This window comes from Stigmatopora argus, chromosome 6 (assembly GCF_051989625.1).
Source record: "Stigmatopora argus isolate UIUO_Sarg chromosome 6, RoL_Sarg_1.0, whole genome shotgun sequence".
Lineage (NCBI taxonomy): Eukaryota > Metazoa > Chordata > Actinopteri > Syngnathiformes > Syngnathidae > Stigmatopora > Stigmatopora argus.
The window spans coordinates 12,380,868-12,403,975 of NC_135392.1; the positions used below are offsets into that span (position 1 = coordinate 12,380,868).

Below are 23,108 nucleotides of genomic sequence, written 5' to 3' on the forward strand. Positions count from 1 at the left end.
AATGCAACGCTCTGCCCAGTGCTCGTAGAGACATTACACGAGAGAGTCTCGCGTCCACTGTATGCTCGTATATCAAAATTTGTCTCATATCTCAAGATAAATATTTGCTCGAAATTTTACTCGTATCTCAAATTGCTCGTATGTCGAGGTACCACTGTATTGTGTAACGACATTTCTATTTATATATATAAAATGTCTACACTCCCCTGTTGGAATTTCATAAATTAGAACATTTCATCGGAAAATCCTTAGCAAATTCCAGAATGTTGTGAAATAAATGAATAATCAAATATTTTTAAAATGATAATAATAAATCCTTTTAAAACCGAAAGCAAAAAATCCTGATTTTTGTCAAAAGACAAAAGAAAGGAATTAAGAACAGAACTGCAATGTGTCACCCCTAGAATTGGGTGTAGCATAATATCTTGCCCTGGTTCACTCAAGAACATTTAGCAATTTCATCATTGGATCATGTTATGTACTTTATTCGAGGATGACTAATGGAAATGTCAGGTTGACACACTTAAAGAATATTTAGTGATTTCATTGCCTGGATTCTTGGAAATCATGTTGACGATACATTTGGCTGGTGTTAAGGTGGACTAACCAGGACGCAGCTTGTTTTGGTTTTATTGTCTTGAGGATACGATGTCCAGTTACCTTCAATTGGCTTTTCGCTTGAATGACACTCCAACATCATGTTAAAGGAATTCGTTAAGTATTGTTCAATTTTGGCAGGCGTAACAATGCCGTTCTCTGTGGCGTGTCAAATGTGAAAATATCCATATGTTGCAACAAATACTGCCTGTACAGCTAAGTTGACCAACGCGTTCGTTCGCTGCGTGCAATCAAAAGGGATTGGCCGTCTATCGCCGCGGAGTTCATTTACATGAATTCCACTCTGACGCAAGCAGCAGAGCAATTTTGCGGCCAAGGATAATGTTTTTGAACGAGTGCCTTTGTTGGAAAAATAACCGTTTGGGAGGTACGTGGCGTGCCGAACAGTAACAAGGTTCCAATGATCCACACGTTGCGAAAGGGTGAATTGGGTTAATGCGTCTCAGCTGAGGCAGGAAAAAAATTGGAAATCGCTCCATGCCAGAATCAGCAAAGCGGACCTCTGCAATGATAACCTCATTCTGGAAAACCGTCAAAACCACTTGCGTTTAGTCTCACAAACACCGGCTCACTTGAACTCGGCCTCTTCAAACCCGGACGAGAAATGTTCTGGCGGGGTACACAATTATGAAGAAGATGGGCCCTTGAGCACAGCTTCCTCTTAATACTACTTTAGGGCAATCAAGAAGTCACCTGACGTCCATATTTTTAGTTTTTTTCTGTGGCTTTATTGAGAACATGGCTGATTTATGGATTTTTAATGGCTAGCTAGCATCATTTTTTTTCTTGTTTCTCCATCAAGGTTTGCCTAACAGCTTGGAATTTTATGGGGACGTTGCCACTTTACGTTACATTCCATCTACTAAAGTGGGTGTTCCGTTACCCAACAACAACGTGTTTTCCATTGTAGCATTTTTAGCCTTGATCCATAATTTTCCACGACAATGCGACTATGCTAGCATGTTGCTATCCGAGTTCTTTAGACAATATGGGGATTTTATCACCGAAAAAAGGTTCTGAAAAGCTTAAAGTGACATTTTTTTTTCTTTTTTCAGGGTTGTTGTGATTACACCTGCGGCATTCTGGACCTTGTTTGGCTGCCTGTGAATGACGAGGACATGGTCAGGTAGGACTGATGAATTTTATTAAAAACTGTAGTGCAGAAATTACGGTAATGGGGCTGGATGCGAGGGCTCGTGGCAAAAAAAGTGTTCGCTAGTCTGCGTGGTGCGCCTGGTTGCTTTGGAGAGGATGACGCATAGCCAAATAACACCGAGCCATTGATTCATCATCGGTGTTTACGCAGTCACATAATTCAACACCATCTGTACCACTCATCTTCAACACGGCATTACACGAGAGACAGAAAACTCAAATCTTCTCTACATAATTCCATAAATGTTCACAATCCCCACATTGTTTTTACATAAGTTGCGGGAAAGACATCAGTTGGAGCCGAGGGGTATTTTTGCATCGGAAAGCCTCGGATTGCAGCAATTTGAAATGCTTTTCCACCGGATGATACTTTTTATTGTAAAAAGCTGATATGGGAAGACAAATTTAATTACAATGTTCAATTCATGTCATGGTGGAAGATAATTAGTTTAGCTTCACCCAATGGTCAAGTGTTCTTTCTTTAGAAATTTGCATGGAAATCAGTTTTTGCCCTCACTGTAACTGTCTTTATATTTGTTGTTGTTGTGTTTTACTATATAAAAAAACTGAGTAATTCAGCGGAAATCTGACAAGAAATTACAAAAAAAAAAATTGAGGTGAGCTCCTGCCAATCCAAATTCACCCTAAAGAGGATATTAACCCTTTACTCAAAAGTTGACACTTAAGATCTTTAACATGACTATTTTTGGTCATTTAAAAATTCACCTGAATCTTTGACATTTGTATTTACATTTGTAGGAATGTCTATGTTAAAGTTCATATCACATGCGTCAACATATTAAGACCTCATAAAAATATCCCCACTCTTATATTCTTTATCCTCTGCAAAGCACTGTATTAAGAATCTAGCACCGATCGGACGTCCATCGCCGTCAATGACTGAACGAGTTCAGATAGTTATTAAACCTCCTTTTTTTGTCAGTACGCCCCCACGTCCTCTTTCTTCCCTTTCTACTTCGTCTCTCTTGCCCTCCAACTTTGACCCCCTTGCGTCCCCTCCTTCACCTTCCAAGTCAGATGCCGGGAAGACGAGGGAGGGCTAGTTGTGGAAAGGCAATGAACTTCTGACCCGTCATGCACATTGCAGAGGAAGCTTTGCAGCTCGGGGGCAACCAGAGTCCACCATCCACTCTGGCTCTCCTCACCCTGCCATCCCATAAACCGCCTGTAAAAAAAAAAAAATAGAAAAACCCTCTTGCTCCCCCTTTTTTATGGTTGCCAGATGGTGGGGGGGCCTTCTTGCCTCTGGACTTGCCTCTCTCTAGTCTAGTAAAACCAGTTGACCTCCGCCATGTGAAAAAGGGGTTATTTATGAAAAGGCTGGGAACAAAACACAAACATCCGATAGTCAAACACCATCTCATCAGCAATAGAGCGACCCCCCCCCCCCTCCGCGACCCTTTTTATTTTTACGAGAGGACGCGCACCCCAGATGTAGGTACACCCCCATACTTCCCGTCTCCCGTGTGTGTATAGGTTGGATGTGCCCCGGCTCGAGCGCATTTCTTTGACAAGAGTTGACGATTTCTCCCTAAACAAACGAAAGCAGTCTGCATTCCGGTCCGTCCCAGTTCAGGTCGCGCCGTCGCCGCCGTCTGGCTCCTCGGTTTTGCTACTTCACCTTACGCAAACACGCTCTGAAGCCCTCCGCCTTGGGGGAAAAAGCCAACAAATCCTCTCCTCTATCTTCCACTCTTGCTCTCGGACCAAACCGGCCTCAAATATTTTCACTGGCTAGTCACTTGCGTAGGACTCGTAGCCTTTCGGCGGCAGGCGCGGACACGAGCCAAGGTCTCCGTGGAGTTGGGTGGAAACGGGGTTAAAAGGACAGATTCGAGCCTCGTTATTTGAAGAAAAAATATAGACAAAATGCTTTATCATGGATGTCCGCCCATAGTGAAAGCCAATACATTTGGAAATCAACTAAACTGCAATATGCTTGCCAGTTACTTTAAGGAGGCACTTAACACCAACCACGGTTTTTGCTAAAATAATATTTCATATGAACTTTTGTTCCGCTGTTTTACTGTTAACCCTACTTTTGCAAAGGTATGCAAGTAATGCACGAGGGACACTTTATGATGATTTGATGTTCATTCTTTGGACAACAATACGATATTTTCAGTCGTTCATTCATTTTTGTTATCGTTTATCCTCACAAGGGTCGTGGGGTGCTGGAGCCTATCCCAGCCACTCACGGGACATGTGGAGACACACAACCATTCAGTCTTGGAGGCAATTTAGAGTGTTCAATCAGTTTTTGGGAAAGCGGAGTACCCAGAGAAAACCCAATACAGGAAGGTCCGGACTGGAAAATTTGAATGAACGCCTTGTTTCCTTTAATTTCAATTTGATGCTTAACCAATTGATAAATCAATCCAGATCGATGTTTTCTTACACTCCTATTTCAAGTAAGTGCAGTCAGGTGTGATTGCCAAGCCATTTTTAAATGATATCTTAAAACTGTTGATTTAGAAGTTACCTCATTCGGTGCCAAAGACATTATTTTCCAATTTTTTTCCACCCAGTGTTGCATAGGAATGTATGAGGCTGCTGCACTGTAAATTCCAAGTTAGACAAGATTAAATGAGAAACACCAACACAGTTTTTCCCCTTCAAGTAATCTTTTTGAATAACATTTTTTGGCATGTTTTACAGTCTAATCGTTACAACTTGAAGTTACGTAAGATGAACTGGTTTGCTGCAATTTTGGTCCTTGAAGGGTTTTCACACAAATATTTACTGCAATTATTACTTCACCACGACAGTAGCTTAAGTAAGCAATGCCTTCTGAGTTGCGTAGAAATGTTTGGGTAACTTTTAGCTACAGAATCAGGCTTATTCACGTTCAACTGCAAAAGTTTGCCCTGTATTTCAGTCATGGTCATTGTGCTAGCATATTTCTCTCTCTGTCCAATCTGACGCCGCCTCCCATTTTACTGACCTCACCTCACCTCACGCGCCCTATTTCAAGCACCCCTCCCTTTTCCAGTCTAGCGGTCAGAATCCAGGCCCATTTAATGTCCCTACCCGCAATTCTAGCCGACCTCTGGCCAACCCCGTTCGCACGGTGTGGCTATGTGCGCCGTTAGAAAACCTGACGGTGTGGGTCAATAGTGTGATAAACTTTTACTGTCTGCCCATTGGACGCCGCTGCTTCAGGCCTCGGTCTGAGTAAAAGTTGTCAATTTGTATTGGAACAAAAAACAATGAAAAGTTGTCCACGAATACTTTGTAATTGTCATTAAGTTTTGTTGTTGTTGAAACTTTGATTAATAAGGACAAATAATTATTTTGGAATGAGTGGTTAGCGCGTTGGCCTCACAGCTCTGGGGTCCTGGGTTCAAATCCAGGTCACGTCCACCTGTGTGGAGTTTGCATGTTCTCCCCGGGCCTGCGTGGGTTTCCTCTGGGTACTCTGGTTTCTTCCCACATTCTAAAAACATGCATGGTAGGCTGATTGGTCACTCTAAATTGCCCCTAGGTATGAGTGTGAGTGTGATTGGTTGTTTTTCTCCTTGTGCCCTGCGATTGGCTGACTAAAGTCAGCTGGGATAGGCTCCAGCACCCCCGCGACCCTAATCAGGATGAAGCACTTCAGAAAATGAGATAAGATAATGAAATAATCATTCCAGATAGGCTCTGAGACCCATTGTGAGGATACTCAGTGCGGAAGATGAATTAATTTAATCAAAAATATTGCAAACCTACTGTCAAATAGGAAGATCCAAGCAGTTTTTGGACAAATTGACTATCAAACACGTGATTCATCTACTAATCAACCCCTTGCCAATTACTCGTGGCAGCCTTCATACAAAAGTTATGTTTCCCCCCCAAAATTGCCAACGCAATACACGAGGACTGACTGTATCCACGGCTAACATTTCAAGAACGACAGCAAACCATTCTGCTGCTTTCACCGAACTATGTAGACAAGAGGGGGCCCGAGGGGGTGCTCGTCTGCGCTACGTTTCCTCCCTCACAAGTAGTTGTGGGCAGCCGAGCAAAAGTGCAGCTTCAGCACTTCCCCGCGTCCTCTCCAGTTTCAAGCCAAGACGAGCGAGCGAGCGAGCGAGAACAAAGGCGGAAGAGCCAAGCTGCCGCAGAGGTAATGAGGACGGAGGCGCGCCGCAGTCTAACAACAAGTCCTGCTGGAGGACGCCTCCGTGCACTGTGAACCCCATCATTCTCTTCTCCTTCCTTCGTTCTATTGCCCGCCAAATGGAAACCACGGAGTGGCTGGAATGTACATGTACAAGGAGGGAGAAAGCAGTCGTTGCATACTGATGGCTCGCAGACTTCCCGTATAGAAGAAAAAGCATCAAGACGAGGAATTCATGTGACGCCGATGGTGATAATGCAGAGAGAAGAAATCAGCTAAAAGGTGTCTGAGGAGTTCACATGAAGCAGAAAAGTGGAAATCTACGACAGCATGAGAACCCAAATTTGAGGTCGTGCAGTTTGGAAAAGGAAGTTCGGCCATGATTAATCAGCTAATCTGCAAATAATTACTATTTTGAAAAGTGACTAATCGTTTTGGGACATGGCTTGCCTAAAAATAGTCCAAATCCGCTTCCGTCAGTCTCTCGATAGTAAATATTCTCCAATTTCCATCGTTCTCAATGACAGCAGACTGATTGTCTTTGTAATTAATCAAAATAAGATATGTGCAAACATCTGGAAACCATGATGTAGTTACATAGTTTCGTTGTCCAACTTTGTTTTTGGTTCAACGGCACATTTACAGCTCAAATCTGAAGCCCAGAGTCATAGAGCAAAATATGGCGTGATTCATACTTGAATTAGTCAATCACTTCAGTAATTCATTTTCTCATTTCACTGATTTCTCAAATTAATATAATTGTGACTTTTCATCTGTACTGCTAGAGGAGTCTTTCTCACTTTTTTTTAGCCAATATGCGGGTTCTAGATCCAACTTGGTCTGGTTGTCTGCAAATGGCAGGTCATTTAAAAAAAAGACACTTAAGTCATGTTCTTATATTAATATAGACTATGTTTATATGTAACAAAATGAATAAGACAGAAACACACAGTGCTTACATTTTAAGACACTTCATCAAAAATAACGTGCCACATTTAAAGAGAATGAAAGGACCCGCTTTGACTGGTTGCGAATAAAGTCGGCTCTGTTTAAAAAGTGATTTTGCCGGCCAGGAAAATAAAATGTAGACACCCTTGAATAGTCAACAGTTAAAATCCAATCCGCAAAACTGTTAATCACCAATACACCGTGGTGCCGCCGTGACCAATGCGGTTTCCGCGCAACATAGCGACCACGTCAACAACAAAGGAAACAATGGCGCAAAGTTGGGAACGAGAGCGCGGAATGGTGGAAACCAGCACGATTTATTACGGATGGAGAATCCTAATTAAATCTGCCGACACGCCCTTTCTCCCGAATGAAGCCAAAGCCGTCCGATTCTCAGCAACTGAAGTGGACTCTGCGTTTTAACGCGACCGAAACCCCAACGTCGCGAGAGAGCGTCTTTTTTGGCGGCCTGTAGAACGCTGTGCGTCAGTGCTGCTACTTGCCAGCCCCACCCCATTAAGAGCCCAGCCTGCACATCATGTGTTTCCATTTTACTGATAGGGTGGAAATGACCTCAACGCTGTAAAAGATGACAGAGGTGCTTGTGCTGTTCACCAGATGTGTGCGCAGAAGCGGCTCGGGGAGAAAACCATTCGCCTGAGGAATTTCTCGGGCGGTGACTGAGGGTTCAAGTTGAGCTTGCAGAAGGTTGCTGGAGTATGTCAGCGGCACCTCCTGGGGGGTAATTCATGGGTGTGTGTGTGGTGATGGTGGTGGTGGGGGGGTCCAGCACCTGCTGTGGGCGCAGAGCCACTTCCTTTGTTTTGGGTGCCGCGTGCAACTGCGACAAAAGGCGGAGAAATTAGGGAACGCCGTTGATGATGGGGCGACTAATCTCTTTGGAGCGACTCATTATGTTGCAGCGGTGTGTACAGTGCAGCAGCTGGAGGGGAGATGTGATGCATGGGGGGTAGCTTTGTGCGAATGACGCCCTCAACAATGATCTTTTATCACCTCTGGAATCATTCATACATTCCATATGAGACACATGAACCAAACACAATGTCAACTGTAAAAGCTCAGCAGGCCGTTTAATGTATGTTCTTGAATGTTTTTGTGTTGCGCATGCAAGTTTGATTTTGTTATGGAGTGAGTTGACAGAACTCTACGTACACATTACACATCGGATTTCAGTATCACTACAGTGGTACCTTGACATACGAGCAATTTGAGATGAGTACAATTTTGAGCAAAAATGTATTTTTCTTTGTAATGTCTCTGCGAGCACTGGGCGCATGCAGCGTTGCATTTTTCCAGTGTTTTTGTTCCGTTAGACAGTGCGAATGGTGGAGCGATTGCTAATACGAGAGGAGTATATACTACTTCTCGTTGGCAAGTGGTCGTGCGTTAGCCTATTTCGAGGACTCTGTGTGCATCATTTTTGAAGGGAATACAAAAGCAAACAACCCTCGATAGGTTGCATCTGAAAGTCAGGGTGGAGGCGGGGCAAATAGAGCCAATAGAAGAAAAGTTTCAAAATTTAAAACAAAATTAGAATTAAGGTTAGTGCAAGGTTAGATTAAAATTATTTTTTAGTGTGTCTGCGTCATAATCCAAGTTCATTTAAATTTATTTATGTTATGTTACGAGCGCGTTACCGTGCAAAAACTACACTCTACAAACTAGTGATGAGGGCGAGCGGTGCGGAAAATGATGACTATTAATCCACTTAAAATAAGTCTAGAAATACTCTTGAAAGCTGTAAATGTATAATAAGAATAATAGTTCAACCTACAACATTTAAAATATTCGTGATCAAACCCGCAACAATAACTTACATTCACTAAACTCCACGATTAAGTTAAATCTTTAACTGCCAATGATGGCGATAGTCGTCCAATTCCTTTTGGCTGGGAAACTGGCGATGGCAACAAACGAGTTCAATGCTTCTGGCAATAATCTTACCGGCTGCTTTTTTTCCTGCCACGCTAATTTAATTAGCTAAACTCCTCCGTCGACACCGTGCGTGTAAGACACTGCGTCTCGTAATAGTCTGGTGGTCATTATAGGATAAAGGCTTGGGCGCGCTCTATTTTGAGCCACCTTCGTTTATCTGTCTGTCTTAGTTTGTCTTGGCAGTCCTGCCAGATGCGTGCCGCAAACACCAAAAAAATCAAACCTGCTCAAAAACAACATGCTGTTATCAATGCGCCTTGGCCTAGAATTTGAGGTGGTCTGGCAAAACTCTTTAAAAAAAGAACCCTTTTCCTTTTCTATGTTCATCAATAATAGGTTATAAATATCAATATTTGGTCAAATTTTCTATTGTACATATCATTTGCTGGGGATAGTCACAGAAATAGAGTGGCAATTCTGTTCTACTGTTAGCTTTAGGTGCTGTTAGGTTTTCTCTAAAAAAGAAAAAAAAACATTGTCTTTTTGCCAACACATTCAATCAAGGCTAACCATTAAAAAAGCAAGGACAAGTTTAGAAATTAATTTTGAAAACTGATTAGCGTGCCTATTGATTCACTGCTTTCTTTCCACCAAGAATATGTTTATTACAATGAACACTTCATTTTCAAGCATTCTATTTTTTTAGATTTAGTTTCAGGCTAAAAACAACAACAACAACTGCATGTTTTGGCATTTTTCTCTCTGGCATTGTTTCAAATATGAAGTTAGGACAAAGCCAGTGCGCCAGTTCCCAGGGTGACTGTTTTATACCCAAAGTGTGGCTCCAACAGAGTGTTCAATTCTTTTTCAATGTGCTACAAGGGCCCATGTTTTAGCTATTCGCACCTACGGATGATTTAAGAGTATATATTGATGCAAAGAATGGAATGTGGGGAGAACATGCAAACTCCACAAGGAATGCCGCAACCATGATTAGAGCCCAGAACCTCAGAACCGAGAGGCAGAACCACTAATCCCCAGTACTGCCTACTTAAAACATGGTTAGGTTAATTTTAGATAATGCTGGCTGGCTGAAAGGGATTTCTATTTCCATTGCTGGAAATTTGGTTTAACTCACTGGCGGCCATTGACGACAATAGATGTTCAATCCATTTTCACTGGAGGGGTGAATTAGTTCAAATGGAATTTTGACATCTGTAGCCGTCAATGTCAAATGAACAAATTCACTCCCAGTAAAAATGGAGTGGACATCCATCGCTGATAAAATTCTGCTACGTACACCTGCCAGTATTTGACTGTAAAATCAAACAAACAAACCAAGAAAAGATTTACAATGTGGATGAATTGACACTACAGTAATGCCTCGATTACTGCGACTTCACTTATCGCGAAATCACTACTTAGCGATTTTTATGCTGCTATTTATTATTATTTTAAAATTATTTATTTTTTAACTTCAGTGCTGAGTCCTAGTAGCAAGAGTGGCTTCAGCTTACGAGTTTCAATGTGGATTTTCACATTTTTATGAACTTAAAAAATAAACTATATATATATGTTAATTAAAAAAAATAATAGGGGTAACACTACTTCCCGATTTTTCAATTATCGCGGCCATGTCTGGTCTACATTAACTGTGATATTCGAGGGATTACAGTACTTGAAAAGTACATTATTTGATGTTAGCACATCACCACATGCAATTAAGCATATTTAAATTGTGACTAAAGGCCTCGGATTAATAATTGAGATGGAGTCCTTGGGCATGTAAAAGTTCCCGCTATCTTTCCATCCATCCATCCATCCATCCATCTGTCCTTTGTATGTAGGCCAGAGTGAGTGGAGGTAGAGCTGGAGTAGAACACAGCGTGAGGGGGAGTGCGTTGCAGTTGGAGGAGAGCCCATGCAGGGAGGTACGTCCTCCAGGGTCGACCCCGTGTCAAACGGAGGAGGTGAACGGTCTCGCTGATGGAGAGGCCGGCTTTACGCGGGCCGCGAGGGAGTAGGGGGAGCGCTGAGGTCTCTCAGCTGTGAGAGGGCCGTGCAGCGTGAGGTCTGGCCTGTACAGAACTGAACATATATATATATATGTGTGCCATCGTGCGCTGCGCTTTCCTCCGTGCCGGCTAGAGCCAACAAGTTCTTATTTAGCACAGCTCTGCTTAGCAACCGCAGGCGCCCTCCAATCAACACCGGCCCACTGCTAACCACCGTGACTTCAGTCCGACAACGCTCACCTGCCCACACACAACCGGTCTGCGCACGGAACTAGTTTGCCAGACACTGTGGTCTTCTCATAAGCACGCTTTACACCAATCCAAACGCAATTTTTTTCGGAGGATTTTGCCAGTAACTAGACGAACGAACGACGTCGTCCACGTATCGTGGAGGAACAATCGGCACCACAACAAATAATCAGCGTCCAGTGACAAAACTAGGAAGGACTAGTCGGAAATAAACAGCTTGCGTCTTGTTGCTGGGCAGATTTAACCCCTGAACGTATTTTTTTCAGAGTAAAAGCCTGATCGGAACAAAAATAACTTTGTGTACTCATGCGATTTTCAAGAAATCATTTGGTCACGCGCATGGTTTAACATCGGTACGCACATATCTGTCAGCGGACGAAATTCATGACAGACGCAAATCTGAACTTGTGTGAATGCGCGACCAACACGTTGAGGGAGATTTTAAAAGATTGTAAAATTGTAAAGCTTTAATGAATGGCTTGACGTTTAAACTCTTTACTTTGTAAGCAAAAAAAGCAAACCTCAATTTAATTTAAAGTCCTCATGAAAAAATATGCAGTCAGACATGTTGGCTTGGCAGTTGAATTATGATTTTTTTTAGCTATGCAGAATTCTTGAAGTACTGTACAATTCTTTAAATCACAAAGTGTCATTTTTTTCCATTTAATAGTCAGGCGCATAAATTTCTATCCATAAATTTAAGCCTGAATTTTATTATCACAGTTAAAAGTTTTATGCCAATAATGAAGTCACTACTCTGTTAAATATCAAATTCAAAATTTTTGGGACTCCAACAACTTGTTCATACTTTTTACCACTTGTTGCTAGGCAGACTTTAAAAAAAATCGCCGAATTGGCTTGCGGCATTTCAGCTGACGTTGACTTTATATATAATGGTCATTTGAAATGTATATAAAAAGAAATTCTTAACCCGACAAGTCAAACTGACCTAAAGCAAGTCGTGGAAATGTGGCTTTAGTTTTATGTTGACTTTACTGGAAGCACATCCTCTTAACTGGGGAAGACTTAATCACTTCATGACATCGTAATCCCAAAACTAATTATGCATCTCCCAAATAACAGGGGAGTTGTGCAATAGGAATCCTCCAAACATTCCTTCCCCCTCCGACCCCCAACCCGTAGACGCACCCGCACAAACAGTGCTTGGCACCAGTTGCAAAGTGCGGCGCGACCCCGCTGGTGATGAGAGCCATCAAAACAGGAGGCGCAAACAAGATTTGGAGTCAAATCTGTCTGAACACAGCAGCAGTCTGTTTGCTTTTAACCGCGTGAGCTAATCCTCCATCCCAGTTTGGCTTTGGAGGTTGGCGATGGGCGAATCGGAGACACGGGTAACATGTCGCTTTGTCATATGGCACCAGCTGGCAAAGATTTGTCTCTAAAGTGGTCCCAAAAACTGAAATACACTCTAAAGTGGATCCCCCTCAATAATATCAAACTCCTCCCATTAATGGCGATAGAGATCCTATTCATTTAAATCAGGGAATCTGACTTTGAATGCTCATGTGCCATTGACGCTGTTAAATGTCCTTTCGACTGGGAGGGGCGAAGGAATGTTCGTTCCATGTTCCTCAGACTTACCATTCCAACTTTTTTTGCCCTATACCAGATTCTTTTTGTCACTTATGTCATCGGTTTCAACTATGCAGAAGCAGACCGTCATATAAATTCATTTTCTTATAGAATTTCATTAGTCGGGTGCCATGGTGGGAGTGTTTAGCACATTTGCCTCACAGTTTGGTGGACTTTGTATGTGTTTGCGTGGGTTTTCTGTGGGTGCTTGTTGTTCTTTTCCTCCCACATCCCCAAAAAAAACATGCATAGCAGGAAACATATTTAGTTAGAAATGTGTGTTTTAGCATAAGCCAATGAAATGGCTGTTGCGGCCTGCTGTGGCACACTTTTCCCGCACTGTACGTGCAACTGAGACGCTGCTCTACATTTGATGCACGCTCTAATTATGGCATTCCACAGCAGATGCTTATAGACCCGCCGTACTTTGAATGAGCCTGGATGATGACGTAAAGGCTGTCTGAGTTTCCAAGAGGCGTACGAAGCAGATCAGGACGTCTAACACGCACGCCCTTGGCATTCCAGGAGTAAGGCGGGATTTGTGTAGTTCCGAATCTTCGCCGACCAAGCGAGCGCCGCACCCCTCAACTGCAGCGGGCGGCTTAGCGTCTCAGTCGGCAGCAGATGCCTGCCTCCGCAGCAGATGGGCCTGATTCTTAATCACGGGGATGGAAATCGGGTGGCGATCGTGGGGAAATTGATCACGCCTAACCCAAAGCAGACATCTGTTCCGTGGCCGATAGACGCTTATTAACGCCACTCCTTGGATATTTGAGAGGTGTTATTACATTGTTCAGCTAGTTGTGAATACTTAACAGTGAAATAATTCAATACGTTTTAAAAAGCCAATCTTTTACATCCAATTCCGATATTTCGGACGGGGCCCGAATTCTGAATTCGGGGACGTCCTTAATCACAAGATTTAAATAATAATAAAAAAATTAGAGGAAAAAAATCCCACCAATTATGTCTAAATGGAATTTTGTGAGCCAATATTTGAGGCCGATATGCTCATGAAAAGGCAATTATATAAATGTCTAGAAGTTATATTTTTCCTCTTTCTTTCTAACACTGGCCACTAGGTGGTGAAGAATCACAAATAATCTCGGGAAAAGTCCATATATCGGTTAACCTTTATAAGATGGAACATCGCCCAAATTGTGAACATGGCACTTATTCTATTGTTTCGGCTTTATTTCAGACAATGTCCGATCTTGAAAAAAAGTCTAAGGATGGGCCCGTTATATCCTTTTTGTAACTTTAGCGATTCATCTGATTAAAAGCCGACACATAGAATACAGTGAAAAGCTTCACTTTTTGACTCCGTTGCCTCATGTGTCATTCAAAACAGTCGAAAAATATCCTGAAAATTTTCCACTCTGGGAGAGTATGCAAAGCTCCTCTGCGCTGCCCCCGAAAGAGGCAAGACCCTTGTAACAAAACCAAACCCCCCAAAAAAGCGCCGCACTTCACAACTCGTGAAAGGCCGGATCCGGGACAAAAGAAGCGGCGGATCTTTCGCCCGCGTCGGCTGTGACAGAACCCCAAATGACACTCTTTTAACACGAGGTCACCCCTGGGAGAATGGAGGCCGCCACCCCCGAGAGCGCCTGACCGTGGGGACAAGGTGACGGTCTCCGGTGGGGGGCTGCCCGGAGGGACCAGAGAAAAGGGCGAAGGCCACAATGAAAAGAAAAGATGTGAGAAAGAAGCAGGACGGACATTGCGCAGACGGGCACGTCAAGGATGTCATGTGGCGGCTTCCTAGAGGTCAGCAGACAGATGGGAATGGAAATGAGCCGGCCCCGAGAGCTCATTTTAATCTGGCCGCCAACGGATCATCCCGTCATTACGTGCTGTCGTGTGCGTGCCAACGCGCTGATGCTCCAAAACGCCAAATAAGTCATACGTCACATTGTTTATTTACTTCTATCCTTACTTGGATGTATTATTTCTTATATTTTTACTCATTGTCATTTGAATAATCTACTTTTTATTAACAATATATTCAGATAGAAATGTATTTATATCGTAAAAAACGCAAATGTGTTGTTGATTAATAAATACAGTGGTACCTCGACATACGAGTGCCCCGACATACGAGCAATTTGAGATACGAGACAAATTTTGAGATACGGCTGCTCATAAGAACATCATGGCCACTGTCTCTCTCTCCCTGCAACTCCCTCTTTGTAATGTCTCTGCGAGCACTGGGCGGAGCGTTGCATTTTTCCAGTGTTTTTTTTCCCCGTTAGTCAGTGCGAATGGTGGAGCGATTGCTAATACGAAAGGAGTATATACTACTTCTCGTTGGCAAGTGGTGATGCGTTATCCTATAGAGGACATTTGTGTGCATCATTTTGGGACTATTTTGATGGGAATACAAAAGCAAACAACCCTCGATAGGCCGCATCTGAAAGTCAGGGTGGAGGCGGGGCAAATAGAGCCAACCCGGGAGAAGAAAGGTATCAAAATTTAAAATAAAATTAGAATTAAGTTTGGTGTAAGGTTAGATTAAACTTATTTTTGAGTGTGTCTGCATCGTAAGCCAAGTTCATTTAAATGTGTTTATGTTATGTTACGAGTGCGCTGCCGTGCAAAAACTCCCCCTCTCTCCCCCCGCGAAATCCGTCTAATTTTAGTACTATTAAACACATTTCAGTACTATTAAACCACTATTTTTTTGTTACTTTGTCAATAGATGGCGAATTAGAATAAATGAAAATGTTTTTCCAATCCAATATCCTGTGTTTTTTCAGAGGGTTGGTACGAGAAAATTGTAAACGTTCGTTTGAGTTACGAGAAAATCGACACACGAGCTCAGTCCCGGAACGCATTAAGCTCGTATCTCGAGGTAAGACTGTACATTAAAAACTATACATGTCTACGTTAGTTGATTTTCCATTCTGCGTTTGTTTAAAAAATACATTGAAATGACTTTATTTTTACATCAACTGCCTCCTGCAGTACAATTCAAGGATTAGCTTAATTCTTGTATTAGTTTTGGTTGCAGAAATCTATATTTTACAAAAACCAGTTCTACAGGATTCTATTTTCTGACACAAACATCCCATAACGTTGCGCAAGAGGTGCTAGACACAGTTGATATAATTCTGGATTGGAAAAGGTAATAATATGTGGACCTTCTCAGACAAAGAAGTTACATTTGTAGAAGTAGTAACAGACTGCTATTTTTAATGAATTCAATAACTTTAATGGCCGCGTATAAGTGGAAGCACAAGCCCTTGACGCTCACTTGATTGGTTCACGCCACATTTCAGGCTCATTTCTGCCAGTGAGAGGAACAATGGGATGAAAAATTGCATAAATTGGCCTCAGCCGAATGACTTTAATAGTTGCGCCGTGAATGAAAGGACTAACTTATGCGCTCCCATTTGCGCGTTAATGCTTTCTAACTGAAAGCCGCAACAAGAAACAGGCAAATGCAATCCCTGCTTTTCTAATCCAAATGAAAGCAAATGAACAATGTGTCGGACCCATTGGAGCGTACTTTTGACATTTTTCCTGAAAAGTCAAAAGTTAATGCCAATAGACGGCTAGTCCGTTTGAACTTGTTTTTATATTCTTATTCTGTATATAGTATGAGGGTGTTGGTTGTTGTTAATAGCATACGATTCTTGCCATTATTCACTTGGTCATTCGCACAAACTAATGATCAAGTCAAAAGTCTTTTATATGATTTAAAGTCATACCCCAATCTGTCCCGACTTCCCCCTGACTCTTATTGGTCGTTACATGTACCCTCTTCATACATGCCACCCCCTCAGCGAATTAAATCACAATGAGCTTGCAATGCTACTTATAGCGAGGTATCATGAAAAGTAAATATAGACAAATAGCTCCCTTTTAGCTTAAATGTTTGCTTCACCACATTCATGTAAAACATGAACTCAAAAAAGCACACACACGAGTCTTAACTGTTTCTTTGGCGGCTCTGACGTTAATGGGCAAATCAAATAATTTACTGCATTAATTTGCAAATTAAGCATCTAATAATATGTAATAATAGCAGTACTGTTGGTTTAAAAAGCTGTCTAGTATAGCTTAACGGATATTTTCAGATAAGTGTGGCAGCAATCTGCACTGCTTTTTGGAGCCAATTTGGAAGCAAATTTTCATTTCTGAAATCAATGGGTAAAAATTTACAAAACAGGGCGCCAATTCACTCTATCCTTTCTTTGCGTTCTTTATCAAACGGCCATCTGTCCAGCGGTCGGGCCTGCCATTGGGGTGGAGTGGGCGGCTGAGTTAGTGTCTTTGGAGAGAGGTCGAGGGTCGCGGCCCTTTGACCACACGTCAAAGGGCGTCCCGGCAAGCTGCTCTCGTCGGCGAATCGGCGGACGCCGTGCGGAACGGACACAATGACTAAGCGGTTTGACCAAGTCCCACGCACATCCCTCAAACCGCTCAATCAATTTTCAAGGCTATTGCAGAAGGCAAGTACGGCCTGAATTAGTAGAAGTGAAATTCAATTTGTTTTACTACTCCCGTGACACAACATGTTTACATTCCCTTTCATTTCCTACCATAGCATTCACGAGCAAAAACTAGTCAGGCCTGAATTACTAATCGTGCTATCGGACGGTTGTTTATGGAGCGCCCAGATCCAATTTATTTGCATTGCTTCAAGATGTGGTGACAATATAACATACGTGTGGTTGATTTCAAGTTTACGGCTATCACGCTTGCTGGCTTGCCTTTTCCGAACTGTTGATTTATACCGCAATACTTTAAGACGGTATAGATTGTCATTCATAAATGTGACTTTAGTGCACTGTAACGCACAAATCTGTTTTAAATTGGTGGTAAAAAAAACGGGCAGCTGTCTGTGGTTGCCAGAATTGTACTGTAAATTATACACATAAAAACTGTATAATTCTTTGGGAACTACTAGTGCTGCAAAATAGTGTTTTATTTTTTATTTTTGGCTCTCGATAATCCGTTTCTGATACTCAGTACCGATTCCATGCTCTCTCTATGTTCATTCATTTGCTGTCAGTCCTCCCACTTCAAAAGGATTGGACATCTGCTCATGATGAACTATTTGGTGAAAGTGTGCAGCTTGGCCAGAGGAAAAAAATATTACATTTTTAACTCTTTTACTAGAGATATAGTAATTTCCGGGGAGGGTGGATCTTAGCCAGAGGAAGAAATTTTATTTTTTATCTTATCGAAAGCCATTTACGGCAAAAGAAGTCCAATCCATTTTGACTAGGAAGATTAGCTGTGATCGTTCACTGGTTCACTGGAAGCTCCTCCCCTTTTAAATGAATTGGACGCTAGTCACCATCAGTGAGAGTCCAACTTAAAGCAACTTTACTCCATTGAGGTTTCCTACTAGCTTGAATTTCAATGTCAAACTGTTAGGAAGCAGAAAACACAAATAAGCAGCTTTTCAAAAGCTAATTCAAGAAAAATAAGCATAGCAGTCTTGTTTTATAAGGATATGCAATTGTGTAAATTGCCATTGATCACCAGACGTCCAAGCATCCGCAATCAAGCGCAAACTGCAGAGTTCGCACCTCTTCTTAATAAAGCCAGCATGTGACATGCGAGGGAGTCTGAGGCCGGCCGATAATGTGGCCCGTTTTTTTTTTTTTTTTTTTGCGTGGCCGGCCGGCTTAAGCCTGGTGTGCGAGCCGCCGTCTGGCCTTTGAGCAGCTTGGCCTGTCAGGCTGATGTATGGCAGCGGCGCTGGTGCACGGCTCCCCGAGGTGCCTGGCCTGTCTGCTAAGTGGGACACGACTGACAGTGAACCACAGCCAGCACGCACTGCACTGCACTGCCCGCCAGCTTCGCCCCCACCCGGCCATCCCATTGTCTTCTATGGAACGCACTAAGCGTAGTGATGCCTTCAGATACGACTTGGGTTATGTCATTCGCTCCTTAAATGATCTTTCCTTAATCAAATGAATGTGAATGATGTTAATCAAATCCAGGCTCCAAAAATAAACCCAAGTAACCCTAACCCCTTGCAATTCAGCTCAAAACAACACAAAAATTGAATCAATAAAATGATGTCGAACGAAACAATCCAATTCTAAAAGGACCAGGAGTACATGCATTCATCTTCCGTACTGCTTTCCGCAAGGCTTGCGAGGGTGCTGGAGCCTAATCCAGATAATGATGGACAGGAGGTGGTGTACAGACTGAACCGGTCGCCAACCATTTGCAGGGCGCAAGGAGACAAATGACTTAACGCTCACACTCATAGCTAACATCTTCTCAAGTTGATTTATGTTGCGAGCATTAGGACCAAACTGGACCTTTAAGCCAAAGCTCCGAAGTGATTTTCTGACAGTCGGAATTTGCTTCTCTGTTGAGCAACTTTGCTCAATTTTTCTTCCCAAGGTTCCCCGAGATGACGCATCTTCTGGCTAGCGCTCAGACGGCAATGGTGTCCACTCATTTCGCCTGAGTCCCACACAGCAGCTGCTCTGTGACCGAGCCAGCCAGCCAGCCAGCCAGCCCCCCCTCCCCCGGCCGCCCACCCCTATCCTCTATGCTCTTTTGTCCACGCTGACCCACGCAGGACGCCATCACGGTGACACCCACACCCACCCACCCACCCACGCGTAGCTTGTCCCTCCCCGGCCACCCTCAAACACACATCCATATCCCAAACCTCATTAAACTCTTAACCCCAGCACCACCTAAAATAGCCTCCGCTCACCCCTCCTTCTCATCCTGCCTAAAAATGATCGGGTCTCCATTTATCTTAACGGAGAGGATGTGTTCCCACGGGAGCGCTTGGTCACCCTGGATTGGTCACTCGTCAGTCGCAGGGCACGCAGAGAGACTGACAGCCGTTCACTCTCACAACTCAAGCGACATGCAAATGTACTATGAACCCATCAGTGGTCTCAAAGTTGAGGGAATAAAAAAAAACATGTAGTACAGTCGTATCTCTACTTACGAAATCAATTGGTTCCAAAACTTTTTTCGTAACTTGAAAAATTCGTAAGTAGAGGTGTACTTTATATGTAAGTTCTCTCATTCGTTCCACGGTGCTGACAAAACTACCAACTAAACCCTTTAAAATTGGTCAAAGTGTCCCAATTTTATATGAAAGATGTGAGGAAACACAAAAATGAGAGAAAATTATTAGGAAATGATTTATTAATGTCTTAAAATTAAAAAAGCATATGAAAATGTGCCCTGCGCCACTGAAATATCTCCGTGGCCCTTATAGATGTAATACCCGTGTTTGTCCGCCACATGGTAGCAAGAGCCCGTTCTACCAGGGCCGAAAGCCGTCCACTTTGTAGTACATTTTAGACTTTTACGTGTGCCCTATGTGTGTGTGTGAAAACATGTACCACGTTGCTTTTTATAGCTTTTGATCGCTTAATAAAGGAAATTCAAAATCAAATAACGGATAATGAAATGCATTTCCTTTTTGGGGGATTTCGTAACTTGGATCATTTTTGTAACTTGAGTCAACCATTTCTATATAAAAAATTTCACAACCTGAAACTTTTGTACCTAGAGGCATTCTAAAGTAGAGGTATGACTGTATAACTTTTAGTGGCTATAAATTCCAAGCGCAGTTCAGTTTTTATTTAACTTTTAAACTTTTATTGGTGTTTCATGTTTAAGTCTTCAACGTTCCACATTGATTTCGACAATTGTCATTTGAATTGTATTTGTCGTTAATAGTTTTATTTAAGAACATGTTCCACCCACTATATTTCAGTATGTTATTGCAGACTGCATAATATTGGAATGACTTGCAGTGTTTGAAATACTTCTTCATTCGAATATATTTTGATGTTGAAACGATATCATCTAAAAATTTTCGGTGAACTGCTTAGATTCTTACTTTGTTGGAAATATGTGACAAAGTTGTGATATTATTGGGACCGACCTCTTCCAGTTGATATAAATTGAACGTCTATTGCCGTCAACCGCAACGAAAGAGTTAAATTGTGCGGTCACAAAGAAATAATAATAAATAAAAAGAACTAAAATTGAAATACTAATAAGAAACAGTTCAGAGAGAAAAATACACATTGGCCACACTTATTTGAAAGTCTTTGTTGGTCTCTCTTTAATTGATTACACTTTTTAAAAATGTATTTGTTTCAAGTTGTAACTTGAAATTTGAGTCTTAAACACTCATTAACGGCAATAGACGTCCAGTCCACGCCAGCCAAAGAATGCAAAACAAATGTTCATTCAGGATGCAACTGTACTTAAATCATCGGCGTGCCGCCCGTGGCACGCGAACCACACTTTGGGAACCTCTGTTGTTGCAGATTGTCAAAAGTTAGGAGAAGCACTGCTTCTGTGAACTTTGCCCAGTCCGATTTGTAAAAAAAAGCAAGCAAGCAAAGTTTGGAAGCAAATAAATCCAAAGCCAACTTACCCTGCACGTCTTGACGGCCATCTTGGCGCTCAAGTCATATTTGCCCTTAAAGTCCCTGAGCAGCTGCTCCAGCCTGGGTTTCTCCTCTCTGCCGCCGTAGTCCGGGTCCAGCAGAACGTAGGCCCGCCAGTTGGCCGAGTCAAAGCCCCAGTGCACGGTGCGGTTCTCCAGCCGCTTGTGGCTGTGCACCACGAACTTCCTGGGGGGGAACATGAGCCTGCAGTCCAGGCACTGCACGCAGGCGGCCCCGGGGCCCGAGTAGAGCTCCGGCACCAGTAAGCCCTTGCAGCGGCCGAAGCACTCGTGGTAGACCCGGAAACTGGCCTCGCTGCGCTCCAGCTCCGGGAGGGCATCGCCGGGACCGTGGTTGGCGCCAGCGCCGCAGGCACCGCCGGGAACACCAGCACCGGGACCAGCAGCGGCACCGGGGCCGCGCTCCTTGCTTCCTCCCCCGCGGCGGCGCGGCGGGTAGGAGCCCCCGTAGATGAGCGCGTTGCATAGGCGCTCGGCGTCCGTCTGCGTGATGAGGCCGCAGGAGGGCGCCGAGAAGGGCAGGATGCCCACCACCTTGAGGATCTCCAGCTGCTCGGCCGTGCAGCGCGAGCAGTAAATGTGCAAGTCGTCGCACACCGAGTTGATCTGCTGCAAGGAAAAGTCCCGCAGCACGCTGTTGAGGATCTGCGGCAGGCACAGACGCCTCTCGCCGCCCACCACGAAGCAGGAGATGGGCTCGCGCTCCAGGAGCGTCTCGCAGCGCTCCGTCGAGCGGTCCGACGGGATGAAGAGCGGACCGGACATGAGCGGCGGCGTGTGGGCCGGCAGGCTGAGCACCAGCTCGGCTTTGACGGCGGCCTCCTTCAACAGGGACTCGTGGTGCGGCCAGCGGGCCGAGAAGGACGCCGGTCCGCTCAAAGAGCGCATGGAGCTCAGATGGAACTGCTTCAGAGTTTGCTGAAGTCCCGGGTGAGGCTGGAAGCTGCTCGCCTCCATCTTCCTCCAGGCGAAAGCGGCAAAGCGAGAAAGAAGATGAAGAAAGCAAAAAAAGAACAAAAAACTTGAAAAATGTCAATCAATAATCGCTTTTGTGGTTGTTGTTGCTGTTATTTTTTGCGAGGCGTCTGTCTCTCGTTCACTCCGCGCCCGAGTCGAGCAATTCCACTGCGCCGCCAGTCAGACAGCTTCCCCCGGACGAGGAGCAGCTTCCCTTCCCGGTGCAACCCATTCAGGGGAGAGAGAGAGAAAGGGAGAAAAAAATCATCCACGGAAGCGTGTCCTCTCTCTCTAATGAACAACTTCCAGTGTCGGAAAATCCCTGAAAGAAAGAAAACACCCCACGATCACGAGTGTTGCCTTCTTCTTACGCCTTCCTTGGACGTTTACGCACTGCTCTTAATGTGCGCTTCAATTGTGCCACCCATTCGCCCTCTCTCTCTCTCTCTCTCTCTCTCTTTTGCCTCCCTCCCTCGCTCTCTCTCCCTCTGTTTGTTTGTGTCTGCTTCAGTCATTGAATCCCAGCCAGGAATGTGACTGACTCCCCGGGCTTTGGCTCTTCCCGTAGACAGCTGTGCCTCCCACTGCTACATGGCAGCTGCACATCCAGAAAAGAAAAAACTATTGAGAAAAGGGTGTAAAAATACTCCTTGTGAAATAAAACGAGGGGCGAAACGAAAAGAGGGCATTTTAGTTGAGATCGATTCTAAATGTTGAAAGTTATTGAAATTGCATACAAATATATTTAATTAAAAATAAAATAAATGTAATTTATAACTAACAAAATAACTGTTTAGGTTACAAATAACAAAAACACGAATCAAAATTGTAAAAAAATAAAAATAATGTTCACGTAAAAGAGTACGTATAACTCTTCCTGCTCTTTAACTCCATCTAGAGGTTGCTTGTGAAACTGACTTGTGAGCTGTATATATATGCAAGAATCTACTATTACTACTACTAACTATTTGAATTCATTGTCTGTCATTGACGGAGCCAGACTAGCACTGAAGCTTTATTTAATCCCAATTTTTTTGTAACATTATTTCCATTATCCCAAGGTTTGAAGCTGTTGCCCCACAACCTGGCCACCGTTGAAGATGGATGGATAGCTTGAAGATCTAAAAAAAAT

At 43.4% G+C, this 23,108-nt stretch overlaps 1 protein-coding gene and 1 long non-coding RNA gene across 2 annotated transcripts in view; one reads left to right on the forward strand and one right to left on the reverse strand.

Moving 5' to 3' along the window:
• The window catches only part of LOC144075849 (uncharacterized), a 30,509-nt gene extending 10,589 nt beyond the window's left edge, over positions 1-19,920 (forward strand). Inside the window, exons 3-4 of the long non-coding RNA XR_013300649.1 lie at positions 1,674-1,744; positions 18,970-19,920. This is a non-coding gene — a long non-coding RNA (uncharacterized LOC144075849). The remainder of the gene's footprint in view (positions 1-1,673; positions 1,745-18,969) is intronic.
• The window catches only part of LOC144075845 (ski oncogene-like), a 41,279-nt gene extending 18,778 nt beyond the window's left edge, over positions 1-22,501 (reverse strand). The window contains exon 1 of the mRNA XM_077603274.1: positions 20,987-22,501. Within this exon, the coding sequence (XP_077459400.1) occupies positions 20,987-21,976 (990 nt within the window). The 5' untranslated portion in view covers positions 21,977-22,501. The remainder of the gene's footprint in view (positions 1-20,986) is intronic.
• Positions 22,502-23,108: the final 607 nt, after the last annotated feature.